Here is a 21,076-nt window from a genome sequence, read left to right on the forward strand (position 1 = left end):
TTCATCTGACACTTAACACAGATTAAAACCCTATCAAGCTGGAAATAGAGCATATGTAAATAATAATAGCTATACAGAACTCCTTCAAAAGAAGATTCAAAAAGCACAAATGTATATGATGGCATCAGTTTTAAATCTCCTGACATCTCAAATGCAATTAACTTACAATAATTTAGAATTACAGTAAAATTGACCAGCTGAAATATTTGAACAAACAAATAACAGCAAACAAAACCCTCTATATACTGTCTGTATATACTCTCATAATGGCCTGCTGATATGGTAAGATATTTATGCACATAAGTTTAAACATACAAGCAGTTCCACTGACTTTACAAGGATTACTCATGTGCTTAAAGTTAGGCATTTGCTTAAATACATTGTGAAATATGAATCTAAATTCAGATCTGATAAATTCAAAGTAGCAGCAGCCAAAGTAACACCTCATTACACCTTTAAGATCATGCTGTTTTCCTTTAGCAAGAAATTTTACTTGCATACTGGTGCTGGAGGCAACGAGAGAATATCTGCTGGAGTGAACCTGTGATTACAAAGTAGTACAGCCATAGGGAAGTTAAAACTGTTTTTGCTATCAAATGTGAAACCAGAAAAAGAAGATATGTGATTAACAACAAGCCCTTTTTTTTATATATACCATACAGATCCCATAGCTCTTGCATGTCTCTTTTCATTAACTACTATTCCTTCTCCCAGTGTTGTTCAGCTTTCACATAGTGATTCATTTGGTCCAAGGTCTGTCTTGTAAGGCTATTCTGAAAACAAGATTTGACAACTCAAAAGTACACATTAACAGCTAGACTGATAACCAGAACCCTGATGCCCCTTCACTGTACTACTGAAATTCTGATACACAGAACACAAAACCTCTTCAGAAAACAGGGAAACATGAAAGCTGGGCTATGCGAGGAAATGGAGTTGACATATCAAATTACATTGGGGGATACTTCAGTACAGTAGGTTATATCCCACTGCACATGAATCTAAAAAACACAAGTGGATGTCATCCTAAAAAAAAAAAAAGGCTGCTGAAAACAGAAAGGCATGAAGAGTAGAGGGAGAAAAATAAGAGATGCAGACCTGGAATTTAATAAAAGCTACAAAGGGGAATTGAGAAAAAAAAACACAAAGCAAAACAAAACATACGTTGTACTCGATGTCAGGACACATTCTCCAGCAATCCCACTGAAGGGGGCAGAGAAGACTACTTAGCTAGAGAAACCACTGAAGAAGCTTGAGGTGGTCTTCAGTATCCTCTGGTACCTAGTGCACTTCAGATACCCAGAGGAGAGGGTAAAAGCACAACTAGACAATGAAGACAAGAAGGTTTCAAAGACTGAAAACCAGGAGATGCTCAAGCAGTGAAATGACTCTACTTGGAAACGTGAGCTATTTACCTCCTGAGAGGGAGGTTAGCATGATGGACAAAATAGAGCTTTAAACTAAGAACAAAGATTTAATTTTGATAGCCTGTTCAATAGGGAAAGAATAGCTAGAGGAGGATGTAGCAACCAAAAACAAAAATGAGAAGGAAAAATGAGAGAAGTCAGAGGATACAATTCAAGGAAAAGGCCTGCTATAGGTATGAAATTTAATAAGATTGATGTGAAACAGTTCAACTGATTATAAACTAATGAAAGCTAATTATAGCTTCTAGGCTGTCTGGCATATAAAGGAACATTTATCCCCAGTGGTCTTTACTCTTCCCTAAAACAAGCTTCTTAAATTAAGTATGTGCAAATATGAACTTAATGTGCTTGTACACATATATGTACACTATGAACATATCTGCAACACATATGACTACTATTCTTTCAAAGTAATGTAGCATAGACTGCATATAGCAGGAGAAAGTACACTTTCATTATCATATAACACAACTATAATACCTTTGCATATCAATTTTATGCTATAAAAGACAAAATGATATTTTTTTTTCCAAGCAAAAGCCTCAAATCTCTAGTAGAAATATCTACCTAAGATTTACATTAATACAGCTTCTGTTTTATCCTTATACTAGAATCACAAGTTTTAATCTGCACTGGACAAACACAAATGTCTATGAGATCACTGTAAGATAATATAGAAAGAGTCCCCTGAAGGAAATTAAGCTTTCATTCTCCCAAGTACTGGAAACATTTCAAAACCCAAACCAAAAACTGCATTCAATGGTTATATCTCCCAAATATCTTTAATTCATCTAATGAATTCAGTTACAAACACGTATTCTTAACTTGCTTCCAAATTGTAATAAAATGAATTTCTAACATACCACAACTAAAGAATCTTTGAGTCTATACTGTGAGAAATGATATAATGATAACAGATGAAGTATTGCAAACATATATTTGCATATATCAGGATAATAATGTATTAAATTATATAGTATAACTGTGGAAAAAAAATAATCTATTACTTTTTTTTTTTTCAGTTACCAGCCCAGCAAGCTTGACATAGGAAATGAATATCAGTCTGTACTCTTTCCTTCCTCATTTTCATTCCCAGAACTTAGAATAAAGTCTCCTTGTCAAATCTCAGTTGCAGCTATAAAACTTGTTGCTTTCAGTGGCTTTACAAGGTATTTATAAATGACTGTGCTTTGTAAGTAATTAGACCTTAACGTATTATTCTATTCATAGACAGAGAAGAAAATTTGTGTTGAAGAATTTTTAGTATTTATTTTTAAAAAATCCAAACTCTTTACTAAAACTTCAGTAAAATATGTTTTCACAAATCTAATCAGTCTTTGAACAAATGCACAATAGACCCGCTGTGCAAAAACTGAGCCACCTTTATTTGTCCAGATTAGTGTAGAACCTCCTCACTCAGAACCTCCAGTTCCTGAGTTTCCTGCTACAGGTATTCGGTGTGACCCCAAAAGCAATAAAATTAAAAACAAAATCAACAAAATAACTGTAAGAAAATATGATTTTTAACCTGAGTCTCATGGCACTTTGTATAAGTATAGTATTATATTTATTATTTTGTTTTAGAAATAGGTACTATTAAGATAATGGGAGTGTTTCACCATTGTAAAGGTACAGCATGCAGAAGATGTCATCAAACTGATTTGAAACAACATAAAACCTGTATTTATATTCCTAATTTAAATACATTAAGAGCAGGATTTCAAATGTGAGGTGATAAAACCTTTGCAAAATATGAGACAGTAATAGTAACATTTTCATTATCTCTTCGATATGTTTTCCTTGATTAGGTCAGGCACAAGAGAAGTATAGGTACACTCTATTGTTAATGCCATTTGAATGTTTATTATATGTGAGTCATATTTGTTAACAAAATGTGTTAACAAGAACCTGTTTGAGAACAACGTTGCATTTCTGAATATGCTGTCATTTGAATTTTTATTAAAAGGAAAATCACCTTACATTTGCTGTAACAGCAAACAGATGTAGCTTCTATATAGAAATTGGCATCAAACTATCAATTAATTTAAGGGATTAACTTGAAGCTTCACAATCTTTGTTTGTAGACTCTAAGATGCTGTTATAATGACCACCTTGAAAGTCTGAATGTTTTGCAACGCTCCTTAGAGAGGATTAAAGTCCAGTCTGTACCAGCTATAACTTATATGTAAAGATCCAAAGACTTAGTCTAATTGTTCTCAGCTGAAGAACCTTGTATAACAGATCAACATCATAAATAGTCATTTAATATCTTTATTGCTCAAGGGTTGCAAACTACTTCTACTTGCTGAAATAAACTGCATTCATAGCTTTTTTAGCTTACCTTTTGAATTTTACTTTCAATTGTTTTTGCAGTAAAATTTTATGAGTTTAGAAAATGAAGCACACGTTCCGCTTTGGTAAAATTCTAGCATTATTGTTAGCCCATGATGACTTCAGTAATGTAAATGTAAGCTGGTCTGATGAGTGTAAACATTTTATAACAATATGAAAACTGCTCTTAAGGTACTTGTTGAACAACAAAACCCTGCCTTTACCAGAGTGAGCATGAGTTAGAGCCAAATTTTCACACTAGATTTTCTAGAGCTTTTTTGAGAATTATCAAGGGATTTAACAGATTCCTCTCTGTGCACTCACTTTCCAAGAAAACACAGTTTTGTTGTCATTAGGAAAAGCTCCTTCCTTATGCCATATCCATAAAGATAAGGGGAATGTGTCTCCTGATGACAGAACTAAATCCAAAATTGAAAGTGAGAAAAGGAAGAGTGAAAAAGATAAGGGAAAATCTAAATCCCAATTCAGAAAGGTGCAAAGTTGATGGACACTGTGCCAGCGTAAGAAGTATACTTTTATCATGAAGCATGGCAACTTGACCATCATTATCAGTTAAAAAATTAAGGAAACATAATAGCATTAAGAAGAAAACTAAGTCCTAGAAACATCCCTAATGATTAACCAAAACCAGACACTTTGGAGACATTTGAAATAATTTGACACTTTGCACTTTCCATTTAGTTTTGAACAGTCTGGAACTACTCTACTTATCTACTTGTTTTAAAAATGTCTAAAGTATGCAATACATAAGCTCTAGTTTTATAAATTCACTTATACAATAAGGAAAAAGTAGCATTACTTTGAAAAATAAAGGAATTACTCTAAACACAGTTTATAAAGAAATTCTGTTCTTCTTCTAAATGAAAACTAATGCATACACACTTTAAGAATTTGAATCTGCCCCAGACACCTTCAGTGCTACTCAGACCTGTCCAGATAGATCCATAACATCAAAAAAAAAAAAAAAGCCTTCTAAAATTTTTAAGTTCTTAAAAGATTTTTGCTTTAAATAAGAAATATATCAAAAGACAAAAAAATGTAATCTTCTAGACAAAGAACAGGAAGAAAACTGTCACGTTCTCTGGTTTACATTTATAACAGGACCCTATCTGGAGATTAGAATAGCTCCAAATCTATTGTAGTTCAGGATGTGATGTCAGAATTTAGGGGACACAGACCATTTAGGCCACAATATCTATTCATATGAACAAAAGAAAGCAAGAGGGGGAATGAAGAATACTTTCATACCCCATGCTCTCCTGGATTATTCATGTTTTATGTGGAGTCATCATCATCCATGGAAGAGTATATAAGTACTCTTTTTTCTTTTTTTTTTCTCCCAGAACCATCCTGCTAGTTTAACTTTTGTAAAGGTGCAACTGATTACAATTCTGTTAGATGCACACATCAGACTGATCGACTTTCCCTCACTCTAGGCAATTTCTGAATTTTTTTGAAGGTTATTTTAAAAATGCTGAACATGACAATTAACACACTCCACACACATTGCATTACAACATTTTTCCCTATTGATTAAAAAAAAAAAACAAACTGGAAATTTGCTAAAGAAAAGTTGAAGAGATTATTTGGGTTTGCCAAAGTAATAATAAACCTTCAAAATATTCAAAGTCAATTAATTAGCCTTCTTACCTTGTTCTTTTATCTGACGAATTTGCTTCACAGTTTCTTTCAAGATTGCACATTTGTCAGGTTTAAAGTTAAAGTTGTCAATATCATTAAAATTTGCAAAAATCAGCTCTGCAAGTTCCTCTATGTATTTATTCTCTTGCTCACGATTGCGTTTCTCAGTGCTTCGTTTAGGGCTGAAAGAGGAGTTTAAAAAAATGTTGTATTTAATGCCAGTTTGTTTGCCATCTGGTCAAAGATGCTTAAATGCTTTGATGTTTAAATGCTTTGAGAGAACTGCCCTCTCTCACTACAAAGATATACTACAAATTTCTCAAGCAGAAAGGTTTCTTCTTGAACAAGAAAAGTGTCATTAAAAGAAAAAAAAAAAAAAGACATTATTTTTTTCCAGTAGTCATGTTTTGTTTCAAAGGAGATTTGGGATATGAAGTTCAAAACAGAGGATTAACTGGGGTGGTGGTGACATCTGAACATTTACAAGTCTGCTTCCTCATGTTGTGAATCCAAGGACTATCAAGTAGTGTACAAGGAAATAAAACAGCTTAGAAAGCTAAACCAAACAATCCACACTCCTCGTGCCGCCTTCTGAAATTGTGCAAGACGGTCATAAGAAAAAAATGCTGAATCAGCTGTTGCAGTTTAAGAATTATTTCAGTATTGGTCATGCAAATGTTATAAAACAGTAAAATATTTTTCAATTCTTTGATAATAATGTACAAGAGAGGTGGTAAAACAAACAAACAAACAAACAAAACAACTTGTAGATTGCCAGTAGGAGTGTCTGAAGACTCTTTGTAGTGACTGGCCAAAGAAGATTTTTACACAGCTCTCGTTCTGTCACCCAAATTTTGTATTTTGCACTACAGAGGATTAAAACAAACAAACAAACAAACAAACACCAAACAAATAAATAAATCTCAATCCCTACTCTCTATCCACAACAACACAGAATTACAAAATCAGCTAAGTACTGACTTCTAGCTAGAATGTCAAGTTTGTCATTTTCTAAGATTCATGAAAAACACATGAACATTTAACATATTTTCCAAGTCTTTGTCTTTTGACATCCTTAGACTTAAGTGGTCTAACCTGGGTCCAAGCTGATCAGGATCCTTGCGCTTTCTTGACTCTGCCCTGGATGGGTCAGAGGTATTTTCTCCCATTCCACTCATCTTGAAGACATATCAGCAACTGAAAGGAAGAAAGAGCAGGGAAAGGGTTATGGTGGAAAAGTTATGAATTCTTCTGTCTGTATTTCTAAGCTTCTTGTTCCATACTCAACTCAGTTTTTACTGTGCAAATCCATCATTAGAAATAGAGATTGAAAGGCAAAAAAAATAAAAATACCATGTTTATGACCCCCACAAAATGCCACACAAAACTGCTCCAGAACAAAATCTGTGATGGGCAAGCCAAGCATTCTCATCTCTTTCATTGTTACCAGTTATGCAAGAACAGATAAGTACATTTTGTGCCTGGGTTGCTGAATTTTCATGGCAATCTTGCAAGGTTGAATGCGGAAAGACAAAGGAAAATCCATAATGCCACACAACAAGAAAAACACAACTGAACTGAAATATGTGAGATGAAAAGTATCCCAGCTACACAAAAAGGTAGCACATACAGCTTTACTTTAAAATCAAAACATGATGTTTGCACAAGTGCATGCACAACATAGTAGAAACAGAACATCTGTCAACACTAGAGATCACTGAGGAGCTGATAAATATTTTGTATATTTAATCTACCTCATAAGGAAAATAACTTGTCAAGCTATCACGTGTTAAAACAAAACAGGCTTATTACAATTTGTGTGATAAACAGGCCAGGGAAATCCTGCCCTGCTCCTGGCCCCTATTGTCCTGTACACCTTATGAACACACATGGAAGTCATCTTACACACTCCTCAATAAATAGCAATATTCCAGAGACACAAAACACTATAAAAAGGGCATGGGGAGGTGATCAAAAAGACCATGTAATGCAGGACAGTCCTCACTCACCATCTGTTCTGTTGCTGCCAGCTTTGTCAGTAAGATGGCAGTGAGACACTTCCAGACATTTCAGATTGCTCCTGCACTGTTTGGGATGAGCAGAAAAATCAACAGAAGGGCCATAATAGAGGAGGCGAGCACCTCCAGGAGGTGATTCAAACCTTGTTAAATTGAGTGCTGGAGGTTAGTGCCACTTCATACTGGCATGAACTGGAAAACTTGGTCTACCACCTCCTCTAAGCCCCACGTTTTTGCCAACTCCCTTCCCTTTGCTGACCCCATCAGCCACACACGAAACTTACTGAGGGAGCTCGTGTGGGTTAAAACTGCAGTCTCCTCCTTTTCATTTTATCTTTTTAAAATCTAGCAACCAGACTGTGTTGGTAATAAATGTGTTGGCTCATACTATAAATCTTAGTTTTCCCAATGAGCTGGCTGACTGAATATACTCGTGCAAACAGTCTGGAGACTGAGATCCAGGCAGTTCTGCAGAGACGCTGAGAAAGGCCACTTGCTTAAACTTGAGCAAGCAAATGAAAACACAGAGCCTTCTCAGATTCACCACTGAACATCATCTAAACACTTCTTCTGAGTTAAAAAAAAATAAATCCTTTATTTGTAGTGGAAAAATACAAAAAACACACAAGATGACAGTGAGAAGAAAGCAGAGCAATTTTCCTTTGTCTAGGTATATGAACTGTATAGCTCCCAATCTTAAACAAGCTCAATCTTCTACGTGGATGGTACCAGATTCTGTTTGAAAAAAAGTATTTGGATTTAGATTGTCTCTACAATGTCTATACATGCATAAGTATACATCCATGTATGCGTATACTATCAACCTGTTGACCACAATCTGTCACCTTGCACTGCCTGGGGGACTCCCAGGGACTGTACTCAGGGCATTCCCCATGCCACACCAAGGCTGACCTTGCTGCAGAGTGTGAAACATCTGCTGCAGCCTCCAATGTGTCCTGTGGCATACTGCCTGTTCCCTGACAACGACACGTCTTAACTGATGGTAGACATCATCCTACATATGTAAATATAAAAGTAGACATACACATTTGTCTAAATGGCTAAAAGCTAAGCACTTTCTTGAAAATGTGCAGTTTCACAAGTATGCAACAGTAGAGAGTCAAGGAAGAGGAAATACACTCTTAAGAAAATTGTGACAACGATTACAGAGAAGTTATGAGGAGACCGCAGTCCCACATGTCTGGCAGTGGAGAGCTGGGGAGCTTCAGGCTATGTGCCAAAGACTAAATTGTTCACTGACCGGTAAAAAAAAAATATAAAAATCATCAGCGTGATGAAAGCTGTACATTCCAGAGATCATCTCTGAGCAAGACTCAGATGGCGGCCTAAAGTTCAGAAGAAAATTAGGCTGGGGAATCCCTTCCTTTCTTATGCTTCCCAAGTAATACCTGAAAAATGTAGATCAGTTGGGTGTTTTTCTAGAGAAAAGCAAGCACAGAGATCCATGAAAACCTATCAAGCATTCAACCACATTTAGGGGAAACATCTCCCTCCACTCTTCCTCCCTAGGAAAGGGCACAGGAATATATATTCATTTTTTCTACCTAATCATTTCGGCTTACTTCAAAGCAAACTTTATTTTTGCAGGAACCAAAGTTTCACTGGTAGATCCACCAAGGCATAGCTCAATTCTCCTTCCATTCACACTGATGCTGTTCTGTAGACATTCCCCTATGCTTACTATTAGCCTTCAGAGGATACATTAAAACTAACCTGCCACCATAAACATCTAAACTCCATCTTTCTGTGTTTAAAGGGAACAAAATTGGTACAATTATTATGAAATTAGTATCTTCTTCTCCCCATATTAAACACAGTAAATGGTTCCAAGCAGTTTTTATTATTTTTATTTTATTATTTTATTGTTTTTATTTGCATTTACAGGCCATAATATCTTTTTCTCAGCAGCATTGTCAGCTTGCTCTTAGAATGAATTATCTTTTCCTTTGTACTCACCAAAAAGTTTTTTTCTGGAAATCTACCACCTACTACAATATTTGTTTTCTGCTCTCCTGATGTCTACATTAAAAATCACATTCAATACCTCAAAGACAGGCTCTACAACTCCTGTATTTTAGATGCCTGTGCTCTGGAGTAGTGTGCAAAATCAAGAGTTATGTACCTTGGAAAGTGGAGAGCTAGATACTAATAATACTGGGCAGTCTAAAAAAATATCTCACAAGCCACAAGCCAAAACAAGAGTCACTTAGCACTATCCAGTATTAAAATCAAAAGGATATGCACACAAAACATACATTTCAAGGGAGATTAGGGTCTGACTGGGATACACATATTTCTGCTGCTTTCTTGGTATTCAAAAATCAAAATCCTCTCTTGAGTTAGAACAAATGGAGAAGAATCATCTTTTAAAAGCTGTGGATAGATAATCTGCTGCCCTGCTCGTCCATAATAGTTTGTACTGACTAGAACAGAGATGGAGATTCACTTCCCTCTTTGCAGAGGGGTTTCAAGCCTGCATGTTTAATCATGCAGAACAGCCTCAGAGGTGGTAGGTTAACTGCTTGCTGAAGCTGGAAGCAAAGACGCTAATTAACTCTTAGGAATCTTTAGACATGTATTCAACTAAATTCACAGGTAAGTAGTACAAAATTTCTTAAGAAGCAAGGGACTCAGGTTTGAATCACTCGGGCTGAGGAGGGTGGCCATCCTGTCTCCCTTCTCAAGAAATGACGCTAACAAGTCAAGTAGAGCCAAAGAGATTCCTCATGTATTTTGAAAAGAAAGCAGCTATCTCAATTTTCTCTTCATGAGCTAATTTGTGTTCCAGATATATGCATACTACTAGACGAAGATCTCTGGACGGTCTAGGTATCTCCATGACTTCAATGAAGTGTAAGAAAGGAACTCAACCCACATTTTCTGATAGAGATTACTTCTGGGCATATGTAGAAGCAGAAAAGAAGGCATCTAGGAAATTTTCATGTGAAAAGGGAAAAAGTCTAATGAATTAAGGACTGTATTAAGGATGACAACGTACAAAAAAAATCTGTGGATCAAGAACAGCGGGATTGCCTATAGTGTTTTTGAGATGCTGCTCTCTCTCCACACACATTAATTTACCCATCCTGAACTTTCCTGGTTACTCGTTATTAGTAATAGTATTGTAATACTGAAAAAAAATCATAACATTACATAAATTCAGACTTTAACAGGATGATTTAGTAACTTTTAAGGTTGTTCTAAACATTCTTAGTTTCCTGAACCATATGGAAAGCTTCTCGGACAGGAAAACAAACTCCCAAACTTGAAATCTAACCTTTTCCAGGAAATGTCACAATTCAAAACTGAAGCTGCTGAGAGTAGAATGACAAGTTAAAGGCTCAAAGTTTTATTCCAATATACCTCCCCTATAGGGAACTACCTTGGATTGGAAAGCAACATTGATCATGCTTCTCTGTTTTTTTATACACCTCTGCAGGAATTTCCAGAAAGAAGTAAAGAAATTGAACAGCTCAGTTCATCTAGTGTTTTAAAGAAACTGAAATGAAATATCATCTTTTTCATATGTTTTCAGAAACAATTTGCAGCAAAAATTAAGAAAAAGTTGGTAAGGCTTATTTAGCTTGGTATAGACTAGGAAAAGAATTAATCAAATCAGATTAAAAATTAAAAAATAATAAAAATAATAAAAAATAATAAAAATAACAAAAATTAAAACCAACAGTAATCACTGAATTGAGGAGAGAGAGATAGAGAAATCCTTTTGTTAAGGAAAAAAATGACAGGAAGGTAGGTCAGATAATGAACTAAAACAATGTTTACTTGAAACAAAATGTCTTACAAAGGTGAATTAAAGTGAATGTCTTGCAGAATGAACTGTCATGCAAGATCAGGTATTCCTTTCTTTTATTTTGTAAATTATCTGGGAGTTGTAGTGTACTCCAAGATGCAAACATAATCCCACTGTGGGATTAGTATTTTGCCTTCAATGGTGGTAGCAACTATATACATATAGTTGAAAAATATGTATACAGTTTTCCATTTGTGCTATCAAAAAAAGACTGCAATAATAAGTAAGAGCTCAACTTCTAACACCAGCTCAGATGCCACTCAAGGTTCAATTCCACTGGGCATCAACTGAGCAATGGAAAGATTGCATTCACTGCAGCATTTTTATAGAAGGAAGGAGACAATTACAGAAATGGTACTGTTATTACTAAAAATAGCTAGAGAACTAATTCTAGGCTCCAACAGATGCCCTGTGCAAACAGGACATCTCAGGTAATTAATTTCTTACTTTGCATTTATATTTAAAAATAAAGATGTATTTTTCTGTTCTCTCTGTTTCCCTAAGCATCCAAAACAAATACACATACCTGTGTATTTCTGCCTATTTTTTTTCCCAACTGTTAAATGTAAATCACAATTCAGAAAATTAAATGAATAATCTCTTGGACAGTGCACGTTAGTAATGACAGTCATTGAGACCTATTCAGTTACTACCAGATGTTGGGAGATTGAAAAGACAGAGCCTGAAAGAGGTTTCAATTCATTTTTTTCGTGTTATCAGTAACAAAACAAAAATTTCTGCTCTCATTGTGACAGCACATCCGCCTTCACAACCCCCACCAGCAACTGCTCTAAGTTAGAAACACAGAGAGAATTTTTAACCTAATTATGAAGCAATAGCAAACATGGTATTTTACAAGACAGTTGTCTTTCAAGGGGAAAGAAATAAAACAATGTTAACCCCGAAATAAAACGTGAGTCAATAAAATAAGTAGAGGCCTCATGAAGGATGAGACAAAGAAATCTAGCACAAATCAGTTGCATGAATTTGTAACGTCTCCTCCACTTTTCAAACGCCACCAAGGAACATGGTGTATTGGAGTAAACCTTCCAGCACTGATCCTCAGCATCAATGAATCCAGTTAATCATCCAGAGTTAATGCAGAATAAGATAATGTGCATTTTATCTCTTATCAGTGCAGGCCATCTTCCAAACAAGGCCTGTTAAACTGTCAGATTTATTATAAGCCCAACAAATGCAGTTAAAGAATAAATGAGGATTACACCTTCAAAGCTGCTATTTCAGTCTGAAAAGTAGCAAACAAAGGGTAACGTACCATATAGCAAAGAATCAGGTAGCAGTACCATACTGCTACCCTTCCAGCACACATGTAGCTAGTGTAAGTACCAGTGCTAAATATAGAAGCAATTTGTTCAAGTCACTGTTTTGGTGAGTAATAAACAGCAAAGAAATACCCGGTTTCCTTGAAAAAAAATATTACATTTTAATGAAAATTTTGACTAAAATTTTCTCTAACAGCTCAGTTTACCAATATAAACAGCTCATATTTCTGTGGTTAATTACAAAGTCAAACATACATCCATTATAATTCATTTTTTTCCTGTGAAGTTCTTATGATTAGAAGCTTTCAGTCTCAGTTTCAAAATTACTGAGGCACCCTGTGTAACACTAATTCTGGTACAAGCCAGAGTGAAGTTGGAAGTCACATGTAACTTGTGATTCTTCATGTTTTTTCTTGCTTATGAACTCTTTTTCATTGGGTGCATTTTTGTATCTGAAAATATTTAACGGTGGTATATGCTGTAATCCACAGCTCCTTTGAAGAAGGCAATAATGGCAAGCGCTTGATAGCAACTTTCCCAGGCCTGAAAAGGAAATCACTGTCAGAGACAGGATAAGATCCTATCCCAGAGACTCCAGCCACTGTAGCCTAAGGACAATCTGTTAGTCGTGACCAGCAGCAGTTCATGGAGATGGTTTGAAATACACTTCAATTCCCAGCATTTGTCATTGAGAAAGTGTCAGAATTCCCAGAAGCTGAGGGATCTGGCTTGTGCCTGTGCAGCTCCCTATGTGGCTGGGGATGCTCCGGTTCCTTGGGAACTGGCTTTCCCTTGCACTGGTGTTCAGACAAATCAAGGGACACATGGATACGGGTTTGCAAATAAGTAAAAAGTAGAGTAGAAAATTCAGGAGCAAAAGAAAAGCGATTGCACTGTCTGCTAATATTAAACTAAGGCAAGATAAAGACACCACTAAAAAGTCTGATTGGGAAAAATACAAAGCAATATTAAACCACCTTCCTATATACACACCTTGGTGTAAGTAAGCAAGTGTTCTACAAACATCTTCTTATACCCATTTAAAATCACCCAACGCACGGGGCTGGGACATACCCCAAAAGAAACAAAATCATTCTGTCAAACCAAGTTAAGATATTCAGCACCTAAGTTGGCAAAGTTAACCTCATATTAAAAACCCAAATTTTATTCAAGGGTATACTCTTTTGTTTTCTTTAAATCCACCACTACTTTCACTGCAGATGAAACTGCCTAAATCTTTGTCACTCTGCAATGGTCACACAGTATATAGTGAAAACAGACAAAGTTTCTATGAGGAAGGTAGGAGTAATAAGTTAAAAAATCTCTAAAGTCATCTTTATTAAGTGCTTGTATTGAAATCTGATGTGCACCCCTGGCTCACCTGGCAGTAACCTTTTCTGTCTGAAAATAGCACTCACAAAGATACAATTTAATTTGAAAGTGAGACTATTAGAGGTAACATCAAAACAAGATTTATGGTAATTTTTACTAAATTCTACTTCATGCTTGAACTCCACAAACTAGAACTAAGAAAAGATACATCATTTATTAGAAAACATTACTATAAGAGAATCGAACACTGACTCCGACACCTACCTCCTGCTCGTATTTTTGCTCTACCTACAAAAAGACCTAATAGACTATAAACAAATGTTTAAACTGAAGGCTCCTTCCTCAACAATATCTTTTCTCTTACTTCTGTGTAATGGCCTTAGAGTGGTGTGTTAGACAGTAACAAGAAGACATATTCCATTTGCAGACTGAAAGCCAATAATGCTCATGAATTTTTTAGCTAAAAGACACTTCAAGATGCCACTGGGAAGACCGTCTAATAAACACATTAGGCTGCAAATGGGCAGCAGCAGCTCTTTAACACATGCTATAACAATCAAATAAATGGCTAACATTAACGTTCAGTGTTAGGCTGGTATTTCATAGGTCTTTCTTTAAAATCCACCTAAGTCTTAAAAAACAAACTTTTTTTTTTTTTTCTCAGATACTCAAAACCACAGGTTTGAGAAACCCACAGCTCTACTTTAGATGTTACCCAAAAACACTCCCAGCTGACATCAGCAGTGTAAGATGGCTCCTACCTTCTGTATTCCCATAGGCGAAGTCTCTTAATATAGCCAGTCACTGAGCTCCTTACAGATTAGCCTGCATCAGCCACCTCTAATATGCCCAGAAATAGCAAGACTAGGATTTAATAAGACAACAGAGAAAAATATCATAGGAAGAAAGTACCCTTTTTACCTTATGTACCAGAGTTTTACTCCACTTCCACTTTCAAAAAAGGTCTGTTTTCACCTTTTTCACCAGGAGTACCATGTGGTACTACTGAAGAAAAATTAATTGATCAAGACTCTGCATTGTAATTTCAGATCAGGGATTTTACTTCTCTCTCATTATCAAGAATTATTTCCAATTCTTAATATTTGACAACAAAATAAATACAGCTAAATATCACCAAAGTTTCCATTAAAACATCGCATTAAACAACAACAAAAACACAATGCCAAAATGTTTTTTAATATATGCTAGTCACTCTTGTATTCTTTCGTTTGTGGTGGGTAAATAAGGAAAACAAAACACAAGCCAACAAAACAAAACATATTTTAATAAAACCATTTAACTTTCTAGGTTGCATTTGATACTTATTAAACAATGTCTATAAAAAATACTGCATGTTCACTGGAAAAGGAAGAATCAAAATTCTTACATAAGATGTTTATTTAAGCTAAAGTTTTTCTTGTATTTCACATCTATTAATAATTTTACCTAGCAAACTGATTTGGAAACAGTATTTCAAATCTACTCCAATATGAACTAAATATTTGTGAATATCAAAAGAAGCTGACAAATGAAGCAAATGTAACAGCATAGAACAATAATATTATAGGAAACCCAGTGTTTAAATAGCCTTCATTTCAACTTGAAGGCACTATTTTTAACAGTGAATTAAGCAAATTTTGACTCCTACTGAATCCTCTTTGCCAATCTCAGTTTCAAAACTGCTATTTTTCCACTTAAATTCCCACGTCAATGTTCCCCAAAAAGCAGAAAGTAGCAAGTGCAAAAGCAGACAACTGCTCTCACAAGTTTAAGGCACTGTGTGAAAACACAAATCCAGGAACGTTTTGCAATTTCATAAATATTACTGATACGAAAGTATGCACTACTTACAATACCAGTAAGCTTACACAGTTCAGTGTGATTTTCAAGATGCCTATCTTAATAGTGAGAAAAAGTTGACAGACCACAATAGACAAAGGCATTTACGCATCTCTGTGTCATGTGCATATCCTAAAGTAGGTTTTAACTCAAGTTAGCTGCTTGTCATATATTAGATAAAATATATTCCATTAATAACAAGCTCAGGAAACTGGGTCCCTTACAAGTAAAAAGTGAAAAGCAGAGGGTGAACCAGAGAAAACAGCATGACTTTTCTGTATCAGTTGTATGTAATAATGAACAAAATTATCCAACAGATCATATTTGAATTTGAGTTCTATCATTTATCAACCCCAGTTTCAATGACTTCACACAGTGGTCCTCCTGGTCACTAGGATCAGCTTAGCATCTCTACATGGCTGTATGACTCAAGAGCTAACTCCCAGCTACTGAGCTAAGTATAACCCAAGCTTGCACTGAGCCTCAGCAAGAGACGCTTGTTCTGCATGCCACCTTTCACAGCTCTAACCGGGTCATCAAAATCATGTTCCTCCAGTCTCAGATTAGGTACTGGTATTGAAAATACATAATCTTACTGAAATTTTAGCTGCAGTTCAGTAGTCTAGTTCTATATATCATCTCTTGTACCTAATCAAGAATCAAACTCATGGCTCAAACTTGCACTCAGCTGTAGCACTAAGATATTTGTTTTTGTCTTCTTCTACCAAATTACCTATTTGTATGAATCACACTGAAACTTCAGGTCATTCATCTGAATGCCAAGATGCTAAATACCAAGCACTTAATTAAAACTGTGATTTGCAGGAAGTGTAGCTAAAACGTTACCTAAAGTAGTTCTACATATTTTGGTGTTGTTATCATGGTGAAACAATAACTTACCTTACATATACCTGCAAGATACACCTGTATACTAACACACTTTTCCAAATAGTTATTGATAAGCTCATATGCATGCATTTAGTTTAACAGTTTGTAAGAATATATTAGAATTTAACAGTGGACCAGTCAAATGCATCTATATTCAATTTAAATATATCCTTGTACTCAGCTTCACAAATAACCATGGGCATAGGGATGTTTATAGCTGCTTGAGAGGTAAATTCAGCTTCACATCTGGACATGGTCCTGGGCAGCCTGCTCTGGGTGACCCTGCCTGAGCAGGGGGTTGGACCAGGTGGCCCCCAGAGGTCCCTACCAACCTTGGCCGTTCTGTGGTTTTATGGTGCCCTCCATCAGTCAGGAGTCAAGCTTGTGCCCATATGAGGTTCAGAGCTCTGCACCACTTACTGAAATTACACACCCAGGTCATCCTCTTGTGTACAATGACTGGATTGGCCATTGCCTCTGCCTCTGAAATGAATTTAGAGCAGGAAAATTCAGTGCCCTCCTCAGCTGAAGGTGGCTCGGCTTGCTTCAGCCCTGGTCCTGGGAAGTGTCCTGATGACAGGGATGCAGTCCTGGGTGGCACTGCCATGGGAGACAGCAGTCCTAGCTTTGGTCCCGTGTCTGACCCCATATTTGTGTGAGAGGAGTAGCTAGCTCCCCTCAGCTGGTGCTTTCTGAATCATACTCATAGCAGTATCCTCCACTTACACTGGAGCAGCAGCATAAGAGTTTGAAATTAAAACAAACAAACAGCTCTTATTATTTAAAGCTTGAAGAACAATCTAGTTAATATGCACTCTTGAGTGCATACTACCTTGATGGCATATGCACTATGGGAGTGCATACACTTGTATCAACTGCCAACATGCAGAAATACGTATTTTTAATCTTAATATAGATGTATATTAAAGTCTTGTCAAAGATATTGAGAGCATTAACTGTACAATTTGTGATTAAGCTCAGAGATACAAACTCATAAAATAAATGACGTCAGAGCCACACAAAAGTTTGTTGCAAACACATATGATGTTCTAGGTAAAAAAATAACTGGATAGAAATATAACTGTCTACAGCGGTCTGTACACCCTAACCAGATATGTTCTTAATAGAACCATAAGTTCAAAAACTGATCTGTGAACACAAAAAACAATTATTAATGACTTCAAATTCCATGTTTTTTCCATCAGTCTTCATTCATACTCTTTTATTTGCCTCAGTAAAATACAGCAACTATCAATAGCAGAAGAGGAAAGTTTAATTGTAATCTTTAACCATCTAAAAAGAAAACATAACTCATAAAAACCTATTTGCTTTAGTTTTTCAGCTGTCAGGGAATATAACCTTGTGGGCACAAACTTCATATCCACAAGCATATGGAGAGGAATGCAGCCTATGACCAAATACAACATATGTAAGAGTGGCTCAACGCATCAAGTTAGAGACTAAAATTTATGTAGTGGTATGTTTGACATAGAAGTTAATAGAAGATGTTTTGAGAAAAAACTGCAAGACAACTGCAGAATGACCCTTTCCTCTATTTCTGAAAATTGGAGGTTCATGAGCCATCTTGGCTCTGGTATCCTGCCCCTCTTCTTTCCTCCGAACTTGTCTTCATTTGTGCCTAATTTATTCTTTAATCCATATGCGTAACTTTGGTTTCCCTACCACTTCCAGGCAAAACCTTATAAGCTTGCTATAGCTCTGTTAACAGCAGAAATGGCATTTTGGAAAAAAATGGGGGTATATTATGACTCAATTGAAATAAATCAGAATTTTATCACCAACTTCACTGAAGCTTGGATTTTCCTCCTAGCCTATGAGAGGAAGATGTCAAACTGTTATTTCGCTCTTTTGTATAACATAAATCACTCCATGGGCCTGTCACAACTATGCTGGAATCCTGCAGCCCAAGGAAAACAAGGCTGCTCTACAACTAAAGCTGACTGTTACCACTCATTTTACTCTCTTCATAAAAATAAACTGAAAATAATTTGCATTAACAATTAAACCATTTATGGTAAAGAAGAATAACACTCGTAAGAAAGAATGAGTGTATATTCTGTGTATTTTTAATTTTGGAATATAATTAAATATAGTTACAAAAGTGGAGAATAAATATTCACTGCATTCATAAAAGTGGTTGATCAGAAGGCTGCAATATAGCGCCCCAAAGTGCAAAATAGCATGCATTTAAAGCTGGCTGAACTGGAAAAAAAAATAAATAAAAATATTACCATGAAGTTTTAACAGACATTTCTTACTGACATCTAGTATTAGATGGTTGCTTAATCACAACATGACTGTGATTAAGAAATGAGGAATCATCATTTCTCATTCCTGAGTCTTCTGATATCAGAAATAAGAAAAAAAGAGCAACACAATATCTTATGGTTTGTTTGGGGACAGCATGTATAGTAGATAATGAATGTGAGGAATAAGATTTGAAGACCTCAAGCTTTATCTGCTATGAATAATTTTTTAGTCCAATTCAGACTCTCTTCTAGGCCTGCCAGAGCCAAGTGGGTATGAGTCAGGAATGGCAACCAGGAATCCAGCAGGATGCCCTCAGAGGTACAACGATCATCAGCTTATGGATGGTGTTCCCCTGCACTCTGCTCTCTTATGAGCTTGGCTTGTAGACCCATTCCCCAGTCCTTAGCTCAGCTTTGTCATAATAATTATGGGGATATTTTACCATAGTGCACTAGCAAATGTATTCAGTTTATTAATGAAGGAGGTTTTGATCATCAAGGCTGTCTTCACACCTGTCCTCATTTCCCCCCTGTCCTGGTTACTAACACAACATAAATAATATGGTGCTGCAAAAAATAACCAGCCAGCTGACTTCAGCATAGCATTTGTTATTAAGTATCGTGGTTAGACCTCTGGAGTGAAAAGCCATTTTCAAAGTAGTTGCCCAGCTCAGATTTTCCAAGAAGTATTTTTGTTTGTTTGTTTTCTTATAGCACAGTATATTTTGCAATGCACTAATGCATTCCCTCCTACCTTATACAAGAATGTTCCCTTACAGAGACGGCAAACAAACAATCAAACTAACTAAAGGAATGAAAGAAGACAGCCGCATCTTTTGATTGTTACCAACGCAACCTTTTGCCTGTTAGCATACATGAATTTTGAAGTGTGGGTAAAAGGCAAAATAATATTCCTCTGGTCAAAGATAGTACTTGAAGTTTTCGATGTGCTACATACCATAGTTAAAGAATTAGTTATAAAGGAAATATTGGACTTTTGAGCTTTGTGAGAACCCAGAGCCATTTAAAAGGCAGTCTATCCAAAAGGCTGATATTGTTTGAAGTTTTTTTTCCCTTAGTATGTCAAATACAGGCAAATACGAATGATTGCACCAGCGGTAAAGTTCTATTTTCCCCCAAAACATAGCTGCCACCCTTGCAGCTAGTGCTGCTCAGCCCCCGCTCTCTTGTGAGGTCTTCCGCAGCGAAAGAAAGGAACCCCAGGCAGCAGGGAGAGGAAGTTTCATTGTTCTGGTGGCTTCTCCGTTTGCTGCCAGGAAGGCAAGGGGCTCGCCGGGTGCTGGCCAGTGGTGCCGCATGCTGGGCCCAGGCCCAGGCCCACGCTCCGGCCTGCAGCAGGGCCGCGTTTCCAGCAGCCCAGCAGAGACAAAAGAGGGCAAGCAAATAAATAGCGCCGGCTTGTTTGCGTTTCTGTCTCTGTCCTCACAGTATGAAGTAAAGTAGCTTCAAACGCACGCTCCGTTAATCTGGGAACCATAATATTTTCCTTCCCCCTCCTATCTCAAAGCAGCACGAGTTTTTCAAAGTCCTGAAGAAAATAAACTACGGCATTTCCTGTGTGCATTTAATTAATTATTAAAGGGATCTGACGCGTGATAGTCACCACCGCTATTGCAATAGGGATCCGGGAAAGCACACGTTGAGTAAGCTGCCAGTGCACTGCAGTAATGACCTGTTATACCTATCCTTGCAAGCCTGCCGTTAACTTGGGAGGCAACATTGTAGAGAAGTTACAATCAGTGCTCCCACGCGAATCCCAACATCTCATTTTATCATTTTTTTGTAGTGCAGGATCACTGTTATTGCTATGAGGTAAAGCACAATGCTGGGCTTAATGCCGGGTATGACAGGAAAATAAAACAAACAAGCTTTCAAGAACTTCCCAGGCAGGGGAGACAGCACACCATCTTCCCTTGCTGCAAGTAACATTTTTTCAGGGGATATTATTATTAAATTCATCTGCAAATTTAAATGTTACCCTCCCAAGGTTAACAGAAAAGTAAATACTGCCAAGGTATTCAATGACATCAGCACGCATAACCATGAGATAAATACGAGGTCTGAAGATTAACTGAATGTCATTCTGTTTGCGGGGTCACAGACTTGTAAAGAAAACTATTAAGATTAGAAAATAGAGAAAGTTATATAACTGCAAATGTTTCCATGTGTTTTG

At 36.4% G+C, this 21,076-nt stretch overlaps 1 protein-coding gene across 3 annotated transcripts in view; it reads right to left on the minus strand.

The window, feature by feature from the left end:
• NCOA2 (nuclear receptor coactivator 2) overlaps window positions 1–21,076 on the minus strand; it is a 197,165-nt gene that overhangs the window by 74,274 nt on the left and 101,815 nt on the right. For all 3 annotated transcript variants that reach the window (XM_068672055.1, XM_068672056.1, XM_068672057.1), the window contains 2 exons: window positions 6,516–6,617; window positions 5,430–5,602 (listed from right to left, as the gene is read on the minus strand). In XM_068672055.1, coding sequence (XP_068528156.1) covers window positions 5,430–5,602; window positions 6,516–6,598 — 256 coding nt within the window. In that variant the 5' untranslated portion in view covers window positions 6,599–6,617. The remainder of the gene's footprint in view (window positions 1–5,429; window positions 5,603–6,515; window positions 6,618–21,076) is intronic.

Source organism: Anas acuta, chromosome 2 (assembly GCF_963932015.1).
Source record: "Anas acuta chromosome 2, bAnaAcu1.1, whole genome shotgun sequence".
Classification (NCBI taxonomy): Eukaryota; Metazoa; Chordata; class Aves; order Anseriformes; family Anatidae; genus Anas; species Anas acuta.